The 21,058-nt window shown below is 38.1% G+C and overlaps 1 protein-coding gene across 7 annotated transcripts in view; it reads left to right on the forward strand.

Annotated features, from left to right (window-relative positions):
- The window catches only part of TTC6 (tetratricopeptide repeat domain 6), a 215,766-nt gene that overhangs the window by 130,485 nt on the left and 64,223 nt on the right, over positions 1 to 21,058 (forward strand). For 5 of the 7 annotated variants that reach the window (XM_070775481.1, XM_019983232.2, XM_070775482.1 and 2 more), the window contains 7 exons: positions 2,935 to 3,027; positions 5,553 to 5,627; positions 8,269 to 8,642; positions 10,864 to 11,314; positions 12,314 to 12,443; positions 13,453 to 13,625; positions 17,296 to 17,432. In XM_070775481.1, coding sequence (XP_070631582.1) covers positions 2,935 to 3,027; positions 5,553 to 5,627; positions 8,269 to 8,642; positions 10,864 to 11,314; positions 12,314 to 12,443; positions 13,453 to 13,625; positions 17,296 to 17,432 — 1,433 coding nt within the window. Of the gene's footprint in view, positions 1 to 2,934; positions 3,028 to 5,552; positions 5,628 to 8,268; positions 8,643 to 10,863; positions 11,315 to 12,313; positions 12,444 to 13,452; positions 13,626 to 17,295; positions 17,433 to 21,058 lie in introns of those variants that run through there. The other 2 variants (XM_070775485.1, XM_070775486.1) reach the window with 2 other exon arrangements.

The raw sequence follows: 21,058 nt of genomic DNA on the forward strand, positions 1-21,058 counted from the left end.
ACACCCTCTTCCAACAACACAAGAGAAGACTCTACACATGGACATCACCAGATGGTCAACACCGAAATCAGATTGATTATATTCTTTGCAGCCAAAGATGGAGAAGCTCTATACAGTCAACAAAAACAAGACCAAGGAGCTGACTGTGGCTCAGATCATGAACTCCTTATTGCCAAATTCAGACTGAAATTGAAGAAAGTAGGGAAAACCACTAGACCATTCAGGTATGACCCAAATCAAATCCCTTATGATTATACAGTGGAAGTGAGAAATAGATTTAAGGGCCTAGATCTGATAGATAGAGTGCCTGATGAACTATGGAATGAGGTTCATGACATTGTACAGGAGACAGGGATCAAGACCATCTCCATGGAAAAGAAATGCAAAAAAGCCGAATGGCAGTCTGAGGAGGCCTTACAAATAGCTGTGAAAAGAAGAGAAGCGAAAAGCAAAGGAGAAAAGGAAAGATATAAATATCTGAATGCAGAGTTCCAAAAAATAGCAAGGAGAGATAAGGAAGCCTTCCTCAGCAATCAATGCAAAGAAATAGAGGAAAACAACAGAATGGGAAAGATGAGAGATCTCTTCAAGAAAATGAGAGATACCAAGGGAACATTTCATGCAAAGATGGGCTCGATAAAGGACAGAAATTGTATGGACTGACAGAAGCAGAAGATATTAAGAAGAGGAGGCAAGAATACACAGAAGAACTGTACAAAAAAGGTCTTCACGACCCAGATAATCACGATAATGTGATCACTCACCTAGAGCCAGACATCCTGGAATGTGAAGTCAAGTGGGCCTTAGAAAGCATCACTAAGAACAAAGCTAGTGGAGGTGATGGAATTCCAGAGAGCTCTTCCAAATCCTGAAAGATGATGCTGTGAAAGTGCTGCACTCAATATGCCAGCAGGTTTGGAAAATTCAGCAGTGGCCATAGGACTGGAAAAGGTCAGTTTTCATTCCAATCCCAAAGAAAGGCAATGCCAAAGAATGCTCAAACTACTGCACAATTGCACTCATCTCACACGCTAGTAAAGTAATGCTCAAAATTCTCCAAGCCAGGCTTCAGCAATATGTGAACCCTGAACTTTCTGATGTTCAAGCTGGTTTTAGAAAAGGCAGCGGAACCAGAGTTCAAATTGCCAACATCTGCTGGATCATGGAAAAAGCAAGAGAGTTCCAGAAAAGCATCTATTTCTGCTTTATTGACTATGCCAAAGCCTTTTACTGTGTGGATCACAGTAAACTGTGGAAAATTCTGAAAGAGATGGGCATACCAGACCACCTGACCTGCCTCTTGAGAAATCTGTATGTAGGTCAGGAAGCAACAGTTAGAACTGGACATGGAACAACAGACTGGTTCCAAATAGGAAAAGGAGTACGTCAAGGCTGTATATTGTCACCCTGCTTATTTAACTTATATGCAGAGTACATCATGAGAAATGCTGGGCTGGAAGAAGCACAAGCTGGAATCAAGATTGCCGGGAAAAATATCAATAACCTGAGATATGCAGATGACACCACCCTTATGGCAGAAAGTGAAGAGGAACTAAAAAGCCTCTGATGAAAGTGAAAGTGGAGAGTGAAAAAGTTGGCTTAAAGCTCAACATTCAGAAAACGAAGATCATGGCATCGGGTCCCATCACTTCATGGGAAATAGATGGGGAAACAGTGGAAACAGTGTCAGACTTTATTTTTTTGGGCTCCAAAATCACTGCAGATGGTGACTGCAGCCGTGAAATTAAAAGACGCTTACTCCTTGGAAGGAAAGTTATGACCAACCTAGATAGCATATTGAAAAGCAGAGACATTACTTTGCCAACAAAGGTCCATCTAGTCAAGGCTATGGTTTTTCCTGTGGTCATGTATGGATATGAGAGTTGGATTGTGAAGAAGGCTGAGCGCCGAAGAATTGATGCTTTTGAACTGTGGTGTTGGAGAAGACTCTTGAGAGTCCCTTGGACTGCAAGGAGATCCAACCAGTCCATTCTGAAGGAGATCAGCCCTGGGATTTCTTTGGAGGGAATGATGCTGAAGCTGAAACTCCAGTACTTTGGCCACCTCATGCGAAGAGTTGACTCATTGGAAAAGACTCTGATGCTGGGAGGGATTGGGGGCAGGAGGAGACGGGGATGACAGAGGATGAGATGGCTGGATGGCATCACTGACTCGATGAACGTGAGTCTGAGTGAACTCCGGGAGTTGGTGATAAACAGGGAGGCCTGGCGTGCTGCGATTCATGGGGTTGCAAAGAGTCGGACACGACTCAGTGACTGAACTGAATTGAGATGTAAAAATTTCATCAAACAAAGCAGCAGCATGGTTTACTTCACCATGAATCCTATGGAACTTAGGTCTTCGAGTTGTTTCTATATATCCAAATCACTGGTTACAAGATAGATAAGTAGCACATTTAATAATAACTATAACTATTGCAGCAGTTTGCGTTGCAGCAATAAATATATATATAATCTAACTGACTGATACAATTCAAACCATAAAGCATTTAAGGAAATTTTCATTCCAGTTGATACTGGAATGTTTGCTTGTATTTGTCAGTGAATAGTCACATATTGATAATAGCTCTAAATAGCATGTTTTGTTCATAATCCTGATGTTAATATGCTGAAGAGCTTCAATACCACTCTATGAGGTCACAGGATCATTGATTGTCCTGAGTCCAAGAGTGTAAGAAATAATGTGGAAGTATCGGTTTGGCTAAGGTCCAGTGCCAAAGCCATATTGTGGGTTTTAGCCAAATACTAGGGCTGCAGCTGGAGTTTGATCTATGTTTTTTTTTCTAGAATTATACTTTCCTATGTATTGCTCTTTTGGTAATAACGTTTTAGTATGTAACAACAGTAATCATAGGCTCTGAATTAGAAGTATTCTACTATATAGTTTAAAACTGTTATCTTTCTTTTATCACAGAGTGCACAAACAGGCAGAATTTTAATTGAGAAATTTACATCTGAAAGCAAGGAAAGTGTCATTACTTTAAATCAGCATAGGAGAAGTTCCAGGGTAAGTATAATTTTTAGTCTAACTTATGGGTTGGTGTCTTTGTCTTCCTGCAGTGTAGATATTATTTCTAGTGATTTCACAAGTAATTTCTTGACGTTTCCTCATTCTGGGAAATGCCTCAGTGCATTGACCAGAATGTTTGCAGAGGACATATTTCCTCTTTTTCAAATATGCTGTCTTTATGACACTCAGAATATGTCATTTACTAATCAGTAGTAGGATATCTGCTGTGAGTTCTACTGAAATTCCTACAATGTCTATTTTTTCCATCATTTGTCACTGCTTGCCCAGGTCTTAAATGATCAAAAGAACATGCTGATGAATCTTTTTACCAAATGAGGGGAGGGGATTGTTTATGGCTATGAAACAGAGTAACACTGAATTCTCTAAGTGATGACTGGATTTGTGCCCATGATTTTATAGTCACTAAAGTGTATCTAAGTAAAATAACTAAATGATAAACACAGTTGGAGAGAAAAGAGACAGCGATTGAGGGAAGAAGACAGGTATGAAGTTTATATCACTGGCTTTATAAATATCCTGAACTTTATAAGGGACAAAGAGGAAATGGTTTTATTTTTCTTTCCTTAAGGCCTCCAGCCCTCTACTCCCCTTGATGATATCTTAGGATGCTGAGTGCCACAGAGTAGAGAGTCTTTGTTAACTTGGGACAAATCAGATCCCTGTTCTAGTCAATTACACTAGGTTAATATGGTTCTGTACCTCTTTCTGTATTCCCCGTATAGTCAGGTGATATATTTTTTTGAGGTAATGTTTCTATTTAGTGTAGATCACTTTTGCTATTTTAATATAGATAACTATTTCTTATTAAATATTTGTCCTTATGTATGTTTGAGCTTTTTATTTCTCATCAGTCTGAATGATATGGAGGTCATATCATTCTTGTTTTTTATCCACAGCACCTAGAACAGTGACCATCACATAAAAATTAATTGAACCAACAAATGACACTTTCTAGTTTGAAATGCATGGACTACTGTAGTAGCATTACTTGTACCTAACCTGTCAGGTATTCCCGTTTTTAATAGCTGTTTCTAATCTAACCTCCCTGTTGCCCCTTGCAATATTCTTAAAACACAGGTGTAATTACATCACTCAATCTCAACAAACTGAATAACATCACCTATCAAAGTCAGAGTGCTTCTCTAAGTCTCATAACGTGGCCTCAGCTATATTTTCTGTCTTACCTCCTATTGTGCCTCTGCTTCCATGTAACCTCCATGTACTCTGTTCTCTGCTTGCACCAGAGTCCTTGGGGACTAACATCCCAGAACTTTGACACTTCTCTGCTTATTTAGGCTATTGCGTTGGCCTGGCATGTTCTCAACCCATCCTCAGTCACATAGAGAAAATGTCACTACCTTTCACAGCCTGGCCCTAATGGTACCTCTTCTAGCTGGTCAAGCCAGGTTCCTTCTCATTCTGAATTGACCTCTGCCTCTCCTGTGCTCTCTTTACACCTGATTCATGCTATCCTTACAGTCACTGTTACAGCTGCTGTGAATTATAGTTACTACTTTATGTCTTTTTCCACCATCATACCTGAAACATGTTAGTTTTTCGTACTTTCCACCCTACCTGGTGTGGTAGTACTTCCCAACTCTTTAAGTGTACTAGTTCTCATGGTAAGTAATATTTGTGTGAATGCAGCCATGAAATTGGATAAGGAAATGGCAACCCACTCCAGTGTTCTTGCCTGGAGAATCCCAGGGACAGCGGAGCCTGGTGGGCTGCCGTCTATGGGGTCACACAGAGTCAGACACGACTGAAGCGACTTAGCAGCAGCAGCCATGAAATTAAAAGATGCTTGCTCCTTGGAAAAAAAGTTATGACCAATATAGACAGCGTATTAAAAAGCAGAGAGATTACTTTGCCAACAAAGATCCATCTCCAGTAGTCATGTATGGATGTGAGAGTTGGACTATAAAGAAAGTTGAGTGCCAAAGAATTGAACTGTGTTGTTGGAAAAGACTCTTGAGAGTCCCTTAAACAGAAAGGAGATCTAACCAGTCCATCTGAAAGGAAATCAGTCCTGAATATTCATTGGAAGCACTGATGCTGAAGCTGAAACTCCAATACTTTGGCCACCTGATGGGAAAAACTGACTCATTTGAAAAGACCCTGTTGCTGGGAAAGATTGAAGGTGGGAGGAGAACGGGATCACAGAGAATGAGATGGTTGGATTCAACGGAGATGAGTTTGGGTAAACTCTGGGAGTTGGTGATGGACAGGGAAGCCTGGCATGCTGCAGTCCATGGGGTCGCAAAGAGTCAGACACGACTGAGCAACTAAACTACTCAACTACTACTAAATTGATGGATTTTAAGTTCTGACCCTATGTGTGAACATAGTGATTTCAAAATCAGTAAGAACCTGTATTTTAATTAGTATTTTTGCATTTACTCTAATTTACTCAGTTATCACTAGCCAATTGTCATCTGATATTTTAGTTTACCAAATAGTATGTAGAGTCAATGTATATTTGTCATTTGACTATTTTACAGCTTTTTTTCCTGAGAAAAGCTGCATCATTTGAAAATATCCAAAAACGTTTCAGCACACAGTCTACTGAATTAAAGGTACGATAATTTTTCAGTTTTTGTTATTGAAAGGAAATGTTCACATTTCTAGTAATAATTACCACCTATGCTTTTTGTTTGCTTTCCTAAAATAGCATGATCACTTGATTCATACAGAGTTGATTGAAATTTTGGATTTAACTGAGGATTTGGTGGCCTCTGTAAGATTGCTGTGCGTAGTGCCAATTTAAGGTTTTCAGCATCTCTTGGAAGTGTCTCATAGTCATACTTGACTTTACTTGAAAGTGAAAAGTGAAAGTGAAAGTCGCTTAGTCGTGTCCGACTCTGTGACCCCACTGGAGTTCTCCAGGCCAGAATACCGGAGTGGGTAGCCTTTCCCTTCTCCAGGGGATCTTCCCAACCCAGGGATCGAACCCACGTCTCCTGCATTGCAGGTGATTCTTTACCAGCTGAGCCACAAGGGAAAACCTGACTTCACTTGGTATATTATAAGTCAAGTCACTTATATGTTGCTCTACCATTTGCATTGAGCTCACAGTTTGTTTTATGCTGTAAGTTTATTTACAAACATATCTAGGATGCTGAGTTCGAGAGTTTAATCCTTTTTTCAGAGATTGCACCTCTTAATATGCTCCTCTGCATGTCTGTCTCATGGATTACTTCTTAAGAAGTTGGTGTCTTACTGTAAAGAAAGGTTCAGCAAATCCAGACCCAAAGTTATCATAGTTAGTAACCTCCACTTGTTTTCCACTGAAAATGGTATATTCTTCCGTGGGCCCTCCTCATAGTGGCTCCCAGTTGTGAAACTCCAGATGTTCTGTCCCAATGTTGCACTGTTGGAAGCTCTGCAGAAGGTGTAGAGACTGAAGGTGGAAGAAATGGTGGGAGTACATGAAGCCCTCCCTTCCTCGTGACCTGGTTCCCTGGTGTGCCAGGACTGCAAGGTGGGCTCACCGTTTTAAAGCATAGATTATAAGTGTGGGACACCTACTTCCTGAAATTAAAGCAGCTGCTGGAGAGGCAGAAACCTGTTGGGACTTCAGATGTGCTGGTGGGCACCATTTTTAAATCTCTGAATGAAGGAGAAGCATGAATTGACAAGCAAGAAGGAAAAGCAACAGAGATCACTGTTAGGCAGCAAAATGAAAAAAGAATTTTAAAAAGTGAGGCTACCTTAAAGGACCTCTGGTACAACATCAGGCAGAATAGCATTCACATTATAAAGGTCCCAGAAGGAGAAGAGAGAAGCGGCCAGAAAAATTATTTGAAGAATAATTTAATGTTTTACTTTTTTCAGGAATATTCCACTTTTTCTTGGTACATACATATGTGTTTATTTTTTGATATATATATATATACACATATATGTGTATATATATACACACACATATATACATATGTACATATATATACACATATATATACACATATACATATGTGTATATATATGTACATATATATATATGTACACATACATATGTTCTATAATTGGTATTTCTCTGTTCTAAGTTCATATTGAGTTAAATACAGTTTCTTGACATGGGGTTAGTATATATAGTAAGTCACAGAGAAGGTCAATATCTCTATTTTAGTACATCTTAAAATATACAACTAGCTTGTATGGAATTGTTATTTGGGTTTGGAATTTGGGTCTATATTCACTATTAAGAAAAATATTTCTGTAATGAATTATTTACTAGCAAAATTAAATGCAATTATTTATTGACAGTAGCTCAATGGGCAAGAAATGGTATATCAAAGGATTGGAGCTAATCTCTCTTTTATTTGTAATGAATGTTGTTAGAGTTTCAAGTACTAATGCATAATTATTATAAATAATTCATTAATGTATTGTAATAATATTATTATTGAAAATTGATTCTCTAATGATTAGATAAAATGAATGTTAGGTTGAAATTCTGTTATGTAAGCCTATAAATATTGAATTGAAAATAATTGAATATTAAGTATAGGAATTCTGTGTTATTAAGGTGCTTTTGAAAATAGACTTACAAACTGATGTAATAAGGTGAGGCATTTTAGTAATTTTTGCTCTGCCTGCAATGCAGGAGACCCTGGTTTGATTCCTGGGTTGGGAAGATCTGCAAGAGAAGGGCTAGGCTATCCATTTCAGTATTCCTGGGCTTCTCTGGTGGCTCAGCAGGTAAAGAATCCACCTGCAATGTGGGAGACCTGGGTTCAATCCCTGGGTTGGAAAGACCCCCTGGGGAAGGGAACGGCTACACACTCCAGTATTCTGGCCTGGAGAATTCCATGGACTGTATAGTCCATGGGTGGCAAAGAGTTGGATATGACTTAGCAAGTTTCATTTCACTCACCATTTTTTTGCATTAAATTAAAAGTAGAGCACATACTTTATTTGGATATGTAAAGAGCATTCTCTTTAAATTAAGAATATATAAAATCACAATTCATATCTACTTTATGGCGTTATTTTTATATAGCTAATGAGATGTCATGTGACCAAATTATTGTACTTTGCTTTAACTAACCCACTGTTAACTTATAAGCTCACTTGAAATACATCAAGAATAGATGATTTGAAATTTTTCAATGGTGACCAAATTAAATTAACAGTAATTATAACTGAATTAATTTTAAATGTATAGCAACTAAATTGATTTTATATTTTTCAATTTTTTGTTTCCTTATGAATAAGAGAGTAAAATCTGCAGTTGAGTTGAATAAGGAGGAGACCGTAGTTCTATCAGAGTTTCAGGATGACATGAAAAGCAATATAAAAGAGGTGATGCTTCAAAAAGCAAAGGAGTTGGAGCGTTGGATGACTGAGCAAAAAGAAACTAAGGAATCTGTCTCTGAGAAAGAAAATATAGATTCTATCTTAGACTACATGCACTGCAGATATGGTTCAAGAGACCTGTCTTTCACTCTCATTGAAGCATCTCGACAAGCTGGCATTACTTACATTGTTTATCCCAAGAAAAAGAAGATGAGGCGGAGGAAAGGACTGAGACTCAGTAAACTTACACTGGTGTATGATGAGTTATCCAAGCCTCCAAAGATTCTTGAAAGGTCTCATTTAATCAACATTTGTTATAGCTTAAGAAATATATTATGGTTTGGGCTTTAGTTTTATAATTCACTCATTGAAGGATCCTTTTGTATGTATATTTCCTGGGTCCGTCTCTGGTTTTCAGTCGCTCAGTCATGTCTGACTCTTTGCAACCCCATGGACTGCAGCACACCCGGCTTCCCTGTCCTTCACCATACCCCGGAGCTTGCTCAGACTCATGTCCCTTGAGTTGGTGATGCCATCCAACCATCTTGTCCTCTGTCGTCCCCTTCTCCTCCTGCCTTCAATCTTTTCCAGCCTCAGGGTCTTTTCTAATGAGTCGGCACTTCACATCAGGTGGCCAAAGTATTGGAGCTTTAGCTTTAGCATCTGTCCTTCCAGTGAATATTCAGGACTGATTTCCTTTCGGATGGACTGATTGAATCTCCTTGCAGTCCAAGGGACTCCCAAGAGTCTTCTCCAATGCCACAGTTCAAAAACATCAATTCTTCAGTGCTCAGCCTTCTTTATGGTCCAACTCTCACATCCATACATGACTACTGGAAAAACCATAGCTTTGACTATAAACCGTAGCTTTTCCTGGGCCCATCTCTGGTGCCAATTAATTTATCAGTCAGGGTCTCAGAAGTAAACAGATAGCACTCTCAATTTAGAATAATTATAGAGAGGTATAACAAAGGGCATTTTACAAAGATGTGGGCATAAGGAAATCAAAAATGCTAGAGTGCTATCCTGGGGCTAGAAATAATAGAGCCAGTCTCTACCCCTCAGTATGAGAGGACAAAAAGAGAGAATGATTACTAGAACCTGGAAGAAAGGAATTTTATGGAAAGGATTTCCTTGAAAGAAGTAGTGAACTTTGGTCAAAGATCACAGCCAGTTTGAGGCAACCTTTCAGGAGGGGCCGGGAGGAATAAATACTATGACTTTGCTTGAACTCTCTTTTCAGGGCTCCTAACTGAACATACTTGATTAGAAGAAAGCAAGTATTCCTATGTATATAGTCTGTATAGACTAGTACTCCAGGGCAAAGGACAAGATAGAGAATAGAGATAAATGTAGAGGTGGAAACGAAATCTATTTGGCACAGATGGTCTTTCCAGGGTGTCCTTTGACCAGAAATAGGAATTGAGAAGGAGTCAGCCACTCTGAAGGACTGGAAAATGGAATGGCTTTGAGGCTTGCCCTAAGCCTAGAACAGTGGGAGGCTAGAGAGTAGTGTTATTAGAGATATTTGCTGGGGTCTCATCGTGTTGTCTTGCAGGCTATGATGAAAAGCTTGATTTGTATTCTAGGTACTAGGGAAAGCTCTTGGAGGGAGTGACATGATCTAATTTACATTTGTTTAAAAAAAAAAACAAAATATGCTGGCTGCCATGTGGAGAATGGATGAGACCAAGAGTACAAGCAGGGATTTAAGATGTTATTGTACTCTAGACTGAAGAGATGATGGAGGCTTGCACTGAAGTGTGGAGAGGGGTGAGGAGTGTCACCGAGTAAGGAAGCAGAAGGATACTGACTTTTCTCACTTTTATTCCCTTTCCTTTAGCACAGGCCTTTCTCATAGTACACACTTGGTAAATATTTATGAAATGATGGTGTTTAATTTTTTTTCCTTCCAATAGAGTGTGTTTGTTCTCTCACGTGGCTATAACAGCACCAGCATACAGTGAATGCTTCTGAATGAAAACTGTGTGGGAAATGGAGAGTTTGCGGAGATGATCCTAGAAACATAGCATTTGAAAACGTATTAGATGTCATCTAAATTGATAGCCTACGAAGTTTGGAATGAAGTCTGGGATGTCTTTTTGTTGGTCTGCTGTGGAGTAAAATCTTTGCTTCTTCCTGCTTCCTCAAGTTCATGTCCTTGCCAACCATTTGGATACATTTCCTTTTGCACACCAAGTTTTAACTCCTCAATTCTCCGGAGATTGGATTTCCTCTGGTTTGGGGGGGGGATATAAATTAAGCCTGGAAGGAGCACTGACCTCTTATTCAGTTCTTTACAGAGGCTGTATCTTTAATAACAGTCTTCTGCTTTCATAACCTCAACATAGATTCTTCACACGATCTAAATGAATGAACAGAAGGACTTGGTTTACATAAAAGTACCATGTAATTTTATTTTGATAACAGAGAAATAGTAATTGTCACTGAGTTGATTTATTGGTTATAAAAATTATATTTCTGTAATTTAAGAATCACCCTTTTGCATACTAGATCAGTGTCCCACGGAGTCCTTCCTGGACAGAAGAAGTATTTGCTCAGAATTCCACTCTATGAACGTGTACTTCGGTGTCCCAGTGCACCTTTGTGTTTAAATTCTGACAAACGTGCCCAAATTAAGAGAATTCTAGAACATAATGATCCTCAAACATGGACTCCTGAGATGGTCTCTCAGCCTAAGCAAAAGAAGACAACCCCGAGAGTTAAAATATCTGTTGACGAAGACTCATTTGAAATATTGAAACAATCAACAAAGCTAGAATTGAGTGATTCTTTGACCTGTGGTCTTCCTCCAGCAGTCATTAAACATTATGAGTCTGAAGTGGAGATTTTGACTGAAGAAATAAATAGTAAGAAGAAATATCCTGCATTTTTATATTGTAGGCGTGGAGCTCTTTATAGGAAACTGGGAAAGTTACAGAGTGCCATGAATGATCTACAGGAAGTAAGTTTTATGTAATCAAAATAATAGTACTAACAATTTATCCTTACTTATAATTATGTATTAACTTTTACTAGAATTTTGAATAATGAATACTTGTATTATGTATATCAGATCAGATCAGATCAGTCGCTCAGTCGTGTCCGACTCTTTGCGACCCCATGAATCACAGGACGCCAGACCTCCCTGTCCATCACCAACTCCCGGAGTTCACTGAGACTCACGTTCATTGAGTCAGTGATGCCATCCAGCCATCTCATCCTCTGTCGTCCCCTTCTCCTCCTGCCCCCAATCCCTCCCAGCATCAGGGTCTTTTCCAATGAGTCAACTCTTCACATGAGGTGGCCAAAGTACTGGAGTTTCAGCTTTAGCATCATTCCTTCCAAAGAAATCCCAGGGCTGATCTCCTTCAGAATGGACTGGTTGGATCTCCTTGCAGTCCAAGGGACTTGCAAAAGTCTTCTCCAACACCACAGTTCAAAAGCATCAATTCTTCGGTGCTCAGCCTTCTTCACAGTCCAACTCTCACATCCATACATGACCACAGGAAAAACCATAGCCTTGACTAGACGAACCTTTGTTGGCAAAGTAATGTCTCTGCTTTTGAACATGCTATCTAGGTTGGTCATAACTTTCCTTCCAAGGAGTAAGCATCTTTTAATTTCATGGCTGCAGTCACCATCTGCAGTGATTTTGGAGCCCCCAAAAATAAAGTCTGACACTGTTTCCACTGTTTCCCCATCTATTTCCCATAAAGTGGTGGGACTGGATGCCATGATCTTCGTTTACTGAATGTCGAGCTTTAAGCCAACTTTATAGGATTAGAAAATTCTGACATTTTCAAATAATTAGCCTTAAAAACACTAGGTTTTGACAGATTCAGAGGCATCATATTATACTATACACACTTAAAGCTGTTTAAGTCAGCAATGTTTGAAAGTTTAGTTGATAGGCTTTCTTCCCTTAATCAATTTAAATTGAATTTATACATCTATTTTCTAGGCTATAATCTTGGAGCCATTGTTCCTCAATGCCTATTGGCACCGACATTTCATTTATCTTTTCCAAGACAAAATTAATGAAGCTTTGGATGACTTGAATTTTATAAATAAATACAATAAAAATAATGCAGGTGGGTTGTCTGTGCAGTTATATCTTAACCTAAGCTTTGGTCATTTAGTGGTATAAAGATATATAATTCAAGACATGTAAGTCTCCGCAAATGTTTGTAACTTTCCTAAGTTAAATTTACTCTTGATATTGTAAATATAGGACTCTTGTGATCCTGTTGTTTTAAAAGATATTTATCATAGTTTGAAATGTTAATATCTTTGGTATACATTACAATAAATTGGTTTCTTACTGCTTATTTTGTAAGATAAACTTACAGTTTTTATAGAAATAATTCACAAATTTAGTCTGAATTAGAGTTGCAGTAATTTTCCATGTGTGAGTGCTCAATTGCTCAGTTGTGTCCAGTTCTTTGTGACCCCACAGACTACAGCCCACCAAGTTCCTCTATCCATAGGATTCTCTAGGCAAGAATACTGGAGTGGGTTGCCATTTCTTCCTCTAGGGGATCTTCCTGAACCTGGGATTGAACTGGTGTTTCCTGAATTTCCTGCATTGGCAAGCAGATTCTTTACCATTCTTAAAACTTCTCAGTTGGATGAAAAAGATAGCTTTGTGTTTATGTACTATTCTCTAATCAAGCTGAATGACTAGGCATGGAACTTTTGAGAAATGAGAAAATGTCATATTCATCTTTGTATCTCCAACACTCACAACATACCCCTAAAATATAACGAGCTAAATAAATATATTTTTTTTAACTCTGTGCTGATCTCTGCTAAAAGTCCATAACTTTTTACTATGAACATTAAAAGATTATGAGACGTTTTAGATATATAAAAAGGTAAAAGGTAATTTTTGTTGATGAAATTGAAAGCACTTTTAACATAAATATTTATCCAGTCTGTGAAAATGAATTTTGCATTGTTGAACAAAAGAACAAGTATTAAATGACAAAGAGAGTAAAATAGAGATATATTTTTCTAAGACTACATTTTTAGAGGGTGAAGGATTAATCTCTTAAAATTTAGGACTGTAACACTAAATTTTACCCTCTTAATTTTCTTTAGATGCATATTTTTCAAGAGCAGAAATTTTCAGAGAAAAAAATGAAATTACTTTGGCAATTCTAAATTATACTCAGGCAATCAAGTGCAGGCCCATGGACGCTGATATGTACTTCAGGAGGGGTGAGATGTATGAAAAAGAAAACAAAATGCTGGCCATTGACGACTTTTCTAAAGTAAGCTGTATTACATATAATGCTGCCATTTATATATTTGTATATTTTAGAACATGATATAAAATCCTAATTATATAAATACAAATTATCTAATATATTTATATATTTTAGAGCATAATATCCTAATTTATAACAAATTGTTGAAATTCTTTCATATGTTATATAGTCAAAATTAATTCATTTTAGATTAGATCCTAGAATATTCATTAGTGGAATTGATATTAACAATACATCAATGATATTTTTGAATGAATGGATTTCCATCAGAGTTGGGTATGGGAGCATTCAGGCTACTCTGATGGAGCCTTGACTTTCCAGCTGTCTTCCTTTGGATGTTTTTTTTTTTTTTTTAACTTTATTATTATTATTTTTTAAATTTTATTTTATTTTTAAACTTTACAGTGTTGTATTAGTTTTGCCAAATATCGAAATGAAGCAGTGAAGAAAGAAACCTTTGAAGAGTGCTTCTTCCTTTCAGAGGAGAAAATAATTTTCCACTTCTTGACACTGAGATCTGGTGATTTTCTTCTGTAGTAAACCTGTCTGGTTTCAAAGACTGCTTACTGGCTCATTAATTCATTCATTCACTCACAAATATTTATTGCCTAAGGCACTGGGTAATAAAATGGATAAATATTGGTGAATAAAACAGACATGTTTCATGCTTACATGGAGCCTATAGTATAAAGAACAAATATTAAATAAATAAATATATATACTAATATATAATTACTAATTGTAATGAATGCTGTGATGGAAATAAAGATGATCAGTTCTGTTTAGTCACTCAGTCATGTCCGATTCTTTGCGACCCCATGGACTGCAGCACTCCAGGCTTCCCTGTCCATCACCAACTCCCAGAGCTCACTCAAACTCATGTTCACTGAGTCAGTGATGCCATCCAAGCATCTTATCCTCTGTCATACCCTTCTCCTTCCACCCTCAATCTTTCCCAGCATCAGGGCCTTTTCTAATGAGTCAGTTCTTTGCATCAAGTGGCCAAAGAATTGGAGTTTCAGCTTTAGCATCAGTCCTTCCAATGAATATCAGGACTGATTTCCTTTAGGATAGTCTGGTTTAATTTCCTTGCAGTCCAAGAGACTCTCAAGAGTCTTTTCCAACAACACAGTTCAAAAGCATCAATTCTTCGGTGCTCAGTTTTCTTTATAGTCCAATTCTCACATCCATACATGACTATTGGGAAAACCATAGCTTTGACTAGATGGACCTTTGTTGGCAAAGTAGTGTCTCTGCTTTTTAACATGCTATCTAGGTTGATCATAGCTTTCTTCCAAGGAGCAAGCATCTTTTAATTTCATGGTTACAGTCACCATCTGCAGTGATTTTGGAGCCCAAAAAATTAAAGTCTGTCACTGTTTCCATTGCTTCCCCATCTATTTGCCATGAAGTGATGGGACCAGATGCCATGATCTGAGTATTTTAGATGCTGACTTTTAAGCCAGCTTTTTCACTTTCCTCTTTTACTTTCATCACTTTCTTCCATAAGGGTGATGTCATCTGCATATCTGAGGTTATTGATATTTCTGCCGGCAATCTTGATTCCAGCTTGTGCTTCATCCAGCCCAGTGTTTCTCATGATGTACTCTGCATATAAGTTAAATAAGCAGGGTGACAATACAGCCTTGGCATACTTGTTTCCTGATTTGGAACCAGTCTGTTGTTCCATGTCCAGTTCTAACTGTTGCTTCTTGACCTGCATACAGATTTCTCAGGAGGCAGGTAAGGTGGTCTGGTATTCACATCTCTTGAAGAATTTTCCAGTTTATTGTGATCCACACAGTCAAAGACTTTGGCATAGACAATAAAGCAGAAGCAGATGTTTTTCTGGAACTCTCTTATTTTTCGATGATACAGTGTGTTGGCAATTTGATCTCTGGTTCCTCTTGGCTTTTCTAAATCCAGGTTGAACATCTGGAAGTTCACAGTTCACATACTGTTGAAGCCTGGCTTGGAGAATTGTGAGCATTACTTTGCTAGCGTGTGAGATGAGTGCAATTGTGCGGTAGTTTGAGCATTCTTTGGCATTGCCTTTCTTGGGATTGGAATGAAAACCGACCTTTTCCAGTCCTGTGGCCACTGCTGAGTTTTCCAAATTTGCTGGCATATTGAGTGCAGCACTTTCACAGCATCATCTTTCAGGATTTGGAATAGCTCAACTGGAATTCCATCACCTCTACTAGCTTTGTTCTTAGTGATGCTTCCTAAGGCCCACTTGACTTCACATACCAGGATGTCTGGCTCTAGGTGAGTGATCACAGAATCATGCTTATCTGGGTAGTGAAGATCTTTTCTGCACAGTTCTTCTCTGTATTCTTGCCACCTCTTCTTAGTATCTTCTGCTCTGTTAGGTTCATACCATTTCTGTCCTTTATTGAGCCCATCTTTGCGTGAAATGTCCCCAAGGTATCTCTGATTTTCTTGAAGAAACCTCTAGTCCTTCCCATTCTATTGTTTTCTGATTTCATTGATCACTGAGGAAGGCTTTCTTATCTTTCCTTGTTATTCTTTGGAACTCTGCATTCAAATGGGTATATCTTGCCTCTTTTCCTTTGCCTTTAGCTTAATAAATGAAATATTTATTGATGATAGGGGGAAATTTATATTTGATTGGGAGATATCAGAGAACCCCTTGAGGGAGTGAATTTTTGCTAGCCTATGTTTTGAGTCTGTAGTCAGGCAGATATTCCACTGATTGCAGCAGAATTGTAACCTTGAACTTCTGAGTTTTAATTCTAAATTCTTGTTCTTAGTACAACTGAGAAGTTATTTAAACAGTTTAACTTTTCATGTTCCCAACTACTCTGTTTCTTAATTTATAATGATTAGCCACATACTTGACATTCTTTTGCTTCAAGAGAATATTGTTATAACTTGGTAACTTCTTGAATAGAAGTGAACACAAATCTCTTTTGAAGATATTAAAGTTGTTAAAATATCTTTTCTGATCATTTCCTTTATCTAGCACTGATATTCATAGTTTAAAAATTGACTAATGCAGCAATTTGAGGTCAACTGTCAAAATCTTTAGTGTGTTTTTTCCTCTTTTAAAAATACTTCGTAATTGCTCTGCTTCAATTTCCCCTCTACTATCAATAGGCAAGGAACTTTACAACTGAGTTTACAATGATTTAGTCTGTTTATTGCCTTCTTTGTCAATGTGAAATGAATGAGCCATGCCAATACCAATTCATTTCTTTTCTCCATTTTAGGGGCTAAATCAATCCATATTTGATTTCATTGAGTCAGCCTTAATGTGGTCTAATATGTGTCACCTTTAATTGGAATAAAATGCTATGATAGATACAATATAATCCAATCCTACTCTAGTTGAATAATTACTTATGAGGTTTTATTAATAAAAATTTTGGCAGGAAGAAACCTTGGCTTCTTATACGTGCTGGATTTTGTTTTTGTTTTTAATAAAACCTCCCTTTTCTAGAATTTGATTACAAATGGATTTCCTTAAAGGCATGGTCTTTACATGCAAATCTGAAACTTTTGGCATCTTAGTTTGTTTTTATGTAAGCTGAAGTTAAAAATAGGATTGTAGTTATTTAATTTCCTGTGGGATTATATACTTTTCTTGCTTATTTTTTTTTCATAAAGTGATATGTTTTTGTGACTTCCCTCCTCCCCCTGCCCCATGTAGTGTATCTTTTATGATCCCAAAAGAACAGATGCATTATTTAAACGTGGGATGTTCTACTATGAAAATGCAAACTGGATTGCAGCTGAACAAGATTTTACAGCCTTGTTAAATATAGATCCCCAAAATTCTCAAGCAAGGTAAGAATTATTTTAGATATAGTTTTTGAAAAAAAATTTGAAATATGCTCTCAGGAAAGAAAATTGCTTGAAATACATCAGACGGCCCTTTAAAGTAGTGAATCAATTTTTAGAGCTACTAGTGTATTAAAATCTTTACCTATACCCTAAGAATAGTATTTCAACCTAAAAGGCATGAAAGTGATAATTTAGAGTTGTTTCATTTGCATTTTCTAAAGATTAGTTACATTATCGATTTTTTAAAATACTGACCTGTGTTTTGTTTCTTTGGATTTCTTTTCATATCTGTATTTATTCAGTACAGAGAACTGTTGACATAGATTTCCATTCTTTCTTATTGTAACTTGGATATTAAACTTTATTCATCCAACCTTATTATGCATAATTCGTTTCCATTTTGTTGCTTTTCTTTTAATAAAAATTTAGTTTTGAGGAAGCTTAAAACGTTTATATAGACATACCTATTTGTTGTCTATTAGCATTGTTATCAGAGATGGCAATGCACCCAACTCCAGTACTCTTGCCTGGAAAATCCCATGGATGGAGGAGCCGGGTAAGCTGCAGTCCATGGGGTTGCGAAAAGTTGGGCATGACTGAGCAACTTCACTTTCACTTTTCACTTTCATGCATTGGAGAAGGAAATGGCAACCCACTCCAGTGTTCTTGCCTGGAGAATCCCAGGGATGGGAACCTGGTGGGCTGCTGTCTATGAGGTCACACAGAGTTGGACACGACTGAAGTGACTTAGCAGCAGCAGCAGCAGCAGCATTGTTACAGTAAAATAAAGTATGCATTCAAAAATATGCAAAGTATAAAGACCTTAGAAGAAATGGAGTAGCCATCATGGTCAACAAGAGTCCGAAATGCAGTACTTGGATGCAATCTCAAAAACGACGGAATAATCTCCGTTCGTTTCCAAGGCAAACCATTCAATATCACAGTAATCCAAGTCTATGCCTCAACCAGTAATGCTGAAGAAGCTGAAGTTGAACGGTTCTATGAAGACCTATAAGACCTTTTAGAACTAACACCCAAAAAAGATGTTCTTTTCATTATAGGGGACTGGAATGCAAAAGTAGGAAGTCAAGAAACACCTGGAGTAACAGGCAAATTTGGCCTTGGAATACGGAATGAAGCAGGGCAAAGACTAACAGAGTTTTGCCAAGAAAATGCACTGGTCATAATAAACACCCTCTTCCAACAACACAAGAGAAGACTCTACACATGGACATCACCAGATGGTCAACACCGAAATCAGATTGATTATATTCTTTGCAGCCAAAGATGGAGAAGCTCTATACAGTCAACAAAAACAAGACCAAGGAGCTGACTGTGGCTCAGATCATGAACTCCTTATTGCCAAATTCAGACTGAAATTGAAGAAAGTAGGGAAAACCACTAGACCATTCAGGTATGACCCAAATCAAATCCCTTATGATTATACAGTGGAAGTGAGAAATAGATTTAAGGGCCTAGATCTGATAGATAGAGTGCCTGATGAACTATGGAATGAGGTTCGTGACATTGTACAGGAGACAGGGATCAAGACCATCTCCATGGAAAAGAAATGCAAAAAAGTAAAATGGCTGTCTGGGGAGGCCTTACAAATAGCTGTGAAAAGAAGAGAAGCGAAAAGCAAAGGAGAAAAGGAAAGATATAAGCATCTGAATGCAGAGTTCCAAAGAATAGCAAGGAGAGATTAGAGAGCCTTCCTCAGTGATCAATGCAAAGAAATAGAGGAAAACAACAGAATGGGAAAGACTAGAGATCTCTTCAAGAAAATGAGAGATACCAAGGGAACATTTCATGCAAAGATGGGCTTGATAAAGGACAGAAATGGTATGGACCTAACAGAAGCAGAAGATATTAAGAAGAGGTGGCAAGAATACACAGAAGAACTGTACAAAAAAGATCTTAATGACGCAGATAATCACAATGATGTGATCACTCACCTAGAGCCAGACATCCTGGAATGTGAAGTCAAGTGGGCCTTAGAAAGCATCACTACGAACAAAGCTAGTGGAGGTGATGGAATTCCAGTTGAGCTATTCCAAATCCTGATGGATGATGCTGTGAAAGTGCTGCCCTCAATATGCCGGCAAATTTGGAAAACTCAGCAGTGGCCATAGGACTGGAAAAGGTCAGTTTTCATTCCAATCCCAAAGAAAGGCAATGCCAAAGAATGCTCAAACTACCGCGCAATTGCACTCATCTCACACACTAGTAAAGTAATGCTCAAAATTCTCCAAGCCAGGCTTCAGCAATGTGTGAACCATGAACTTCCAGATGTTCAAGCTGGTTTTAGAAAAGGCAGAGGAACCAGAGATCAAATTGCCAACATCCGCTGGATCATGGAAAAAGCAAGAGAGTTCCAGAAAAACATCTATTTCTGCTTTATTGACTGTGCCAAAGCCTTTGACTATGTGGATCACAGTAAACTGGAAAATTCTGAAAGAGATGGGCATACCAGACCACCTGACCTGTCTCTTGAGAAACCTATATGCAGGTCAGGAAGCAATAGTTAGAACTGTACATGGAACAACAGACTGGTTCCAGATAGGAAAAGCAGTACATCAAGGCTGTATATTGTCACCCTGCTTATTTAAGCTATATACAGAGTACATCATGAGAAACACTGGGCTCGATGAAGCACACACTGGAATCAAGATTGCTGGCAGAAATATCAATAACCTCAGATATGCAGTTGATACCACCCTTATGGCAGAAAGTGAAGAAGAACTAAAGAGCCTCTTGATGAAAGTGAAAGAGGAGAGTGAAAAAGTTGGCTTAAAACTCAACATTCAGAAAGCTAAGATCATGGCATCCGGTCCCATCACTTCATGGTAAATAGATGGGGAAACAGTGGCTGACTTTATTTCTTTGGGCTCCAAAATCACTGCAGATGGTGATTGCAGCCATGAAATTAAAAGACGCTTACTCCTTGGCAGAAAAGTTATGACCAACCTAAACAGCATATTAAAAAGCAGAGACATTATTTTGCCAACAAAGGTCCATCTACTGAAGGCTATGGTTTTTCCAGTAGTCACGTATAGATGTGAGAGTTGTACAATAAAGAGGGCTGAGGGCAAAAAAATTGATGCTTTTGAACTCTGGTGCTGGAGAAGACTCTTGAGAGTCCCTTGGGCTGCAAGGAGATCCAACCAGTCTATCCTAAAGGAAATCAGTCCTGGGTGTTCATTGGAAGGACTGATGTTGAAGTTGAAACTCCAATTCTTTGGCCACCTGATGCGAAGAGCTGACTCATTTGAAAAGACCCTGATGTTGGGAAGGATTGAAGGCAGGAGAAGAAGGGGACAACAGAGGATGAGATGGTTAGATGGCATCACCAACTCAATGGACATGAGTTTGGGTAAACTCCGGCAGTTGGTGATAGGCAGGGAGGCCTGGCATGCTGTGGTTCATGGGGTTGCAAAGAGTAGGATACGACTGAGCAACTGAGCTGACTGACTGACTAAGATAGTTGAATATAAGTCTGTCTGATGTCTGGATGCCCTCAGGGATGATTTCTATTAATTTCTTTTTATACTGTGAATGGGTCATATTTTTCTTTGCATTGCTTATATTTTTTTGTTGAAAAGTAGTCACTTTGAATATTATAATATAGC

The sequence above is a fragment of the Bos indicus genome, chromosome 21, assembly GCF_029378745.1.
Source record: "Bos indicus isolate NIAB-ARS_2022 breed Sahiwal x Tharparkar chromosome 21, NIAB-ARS_B.indTharparkar_mat_pri_1.0, whole genome shotgun sequence".
In the NCBI taxonomy this organism is placed as follows: domain Eukaryota; kingdom Metazoa; phylum Chordata; class Mammalia; order Artiodactyla; family Bovidae; genus Bos; species Bos indicus.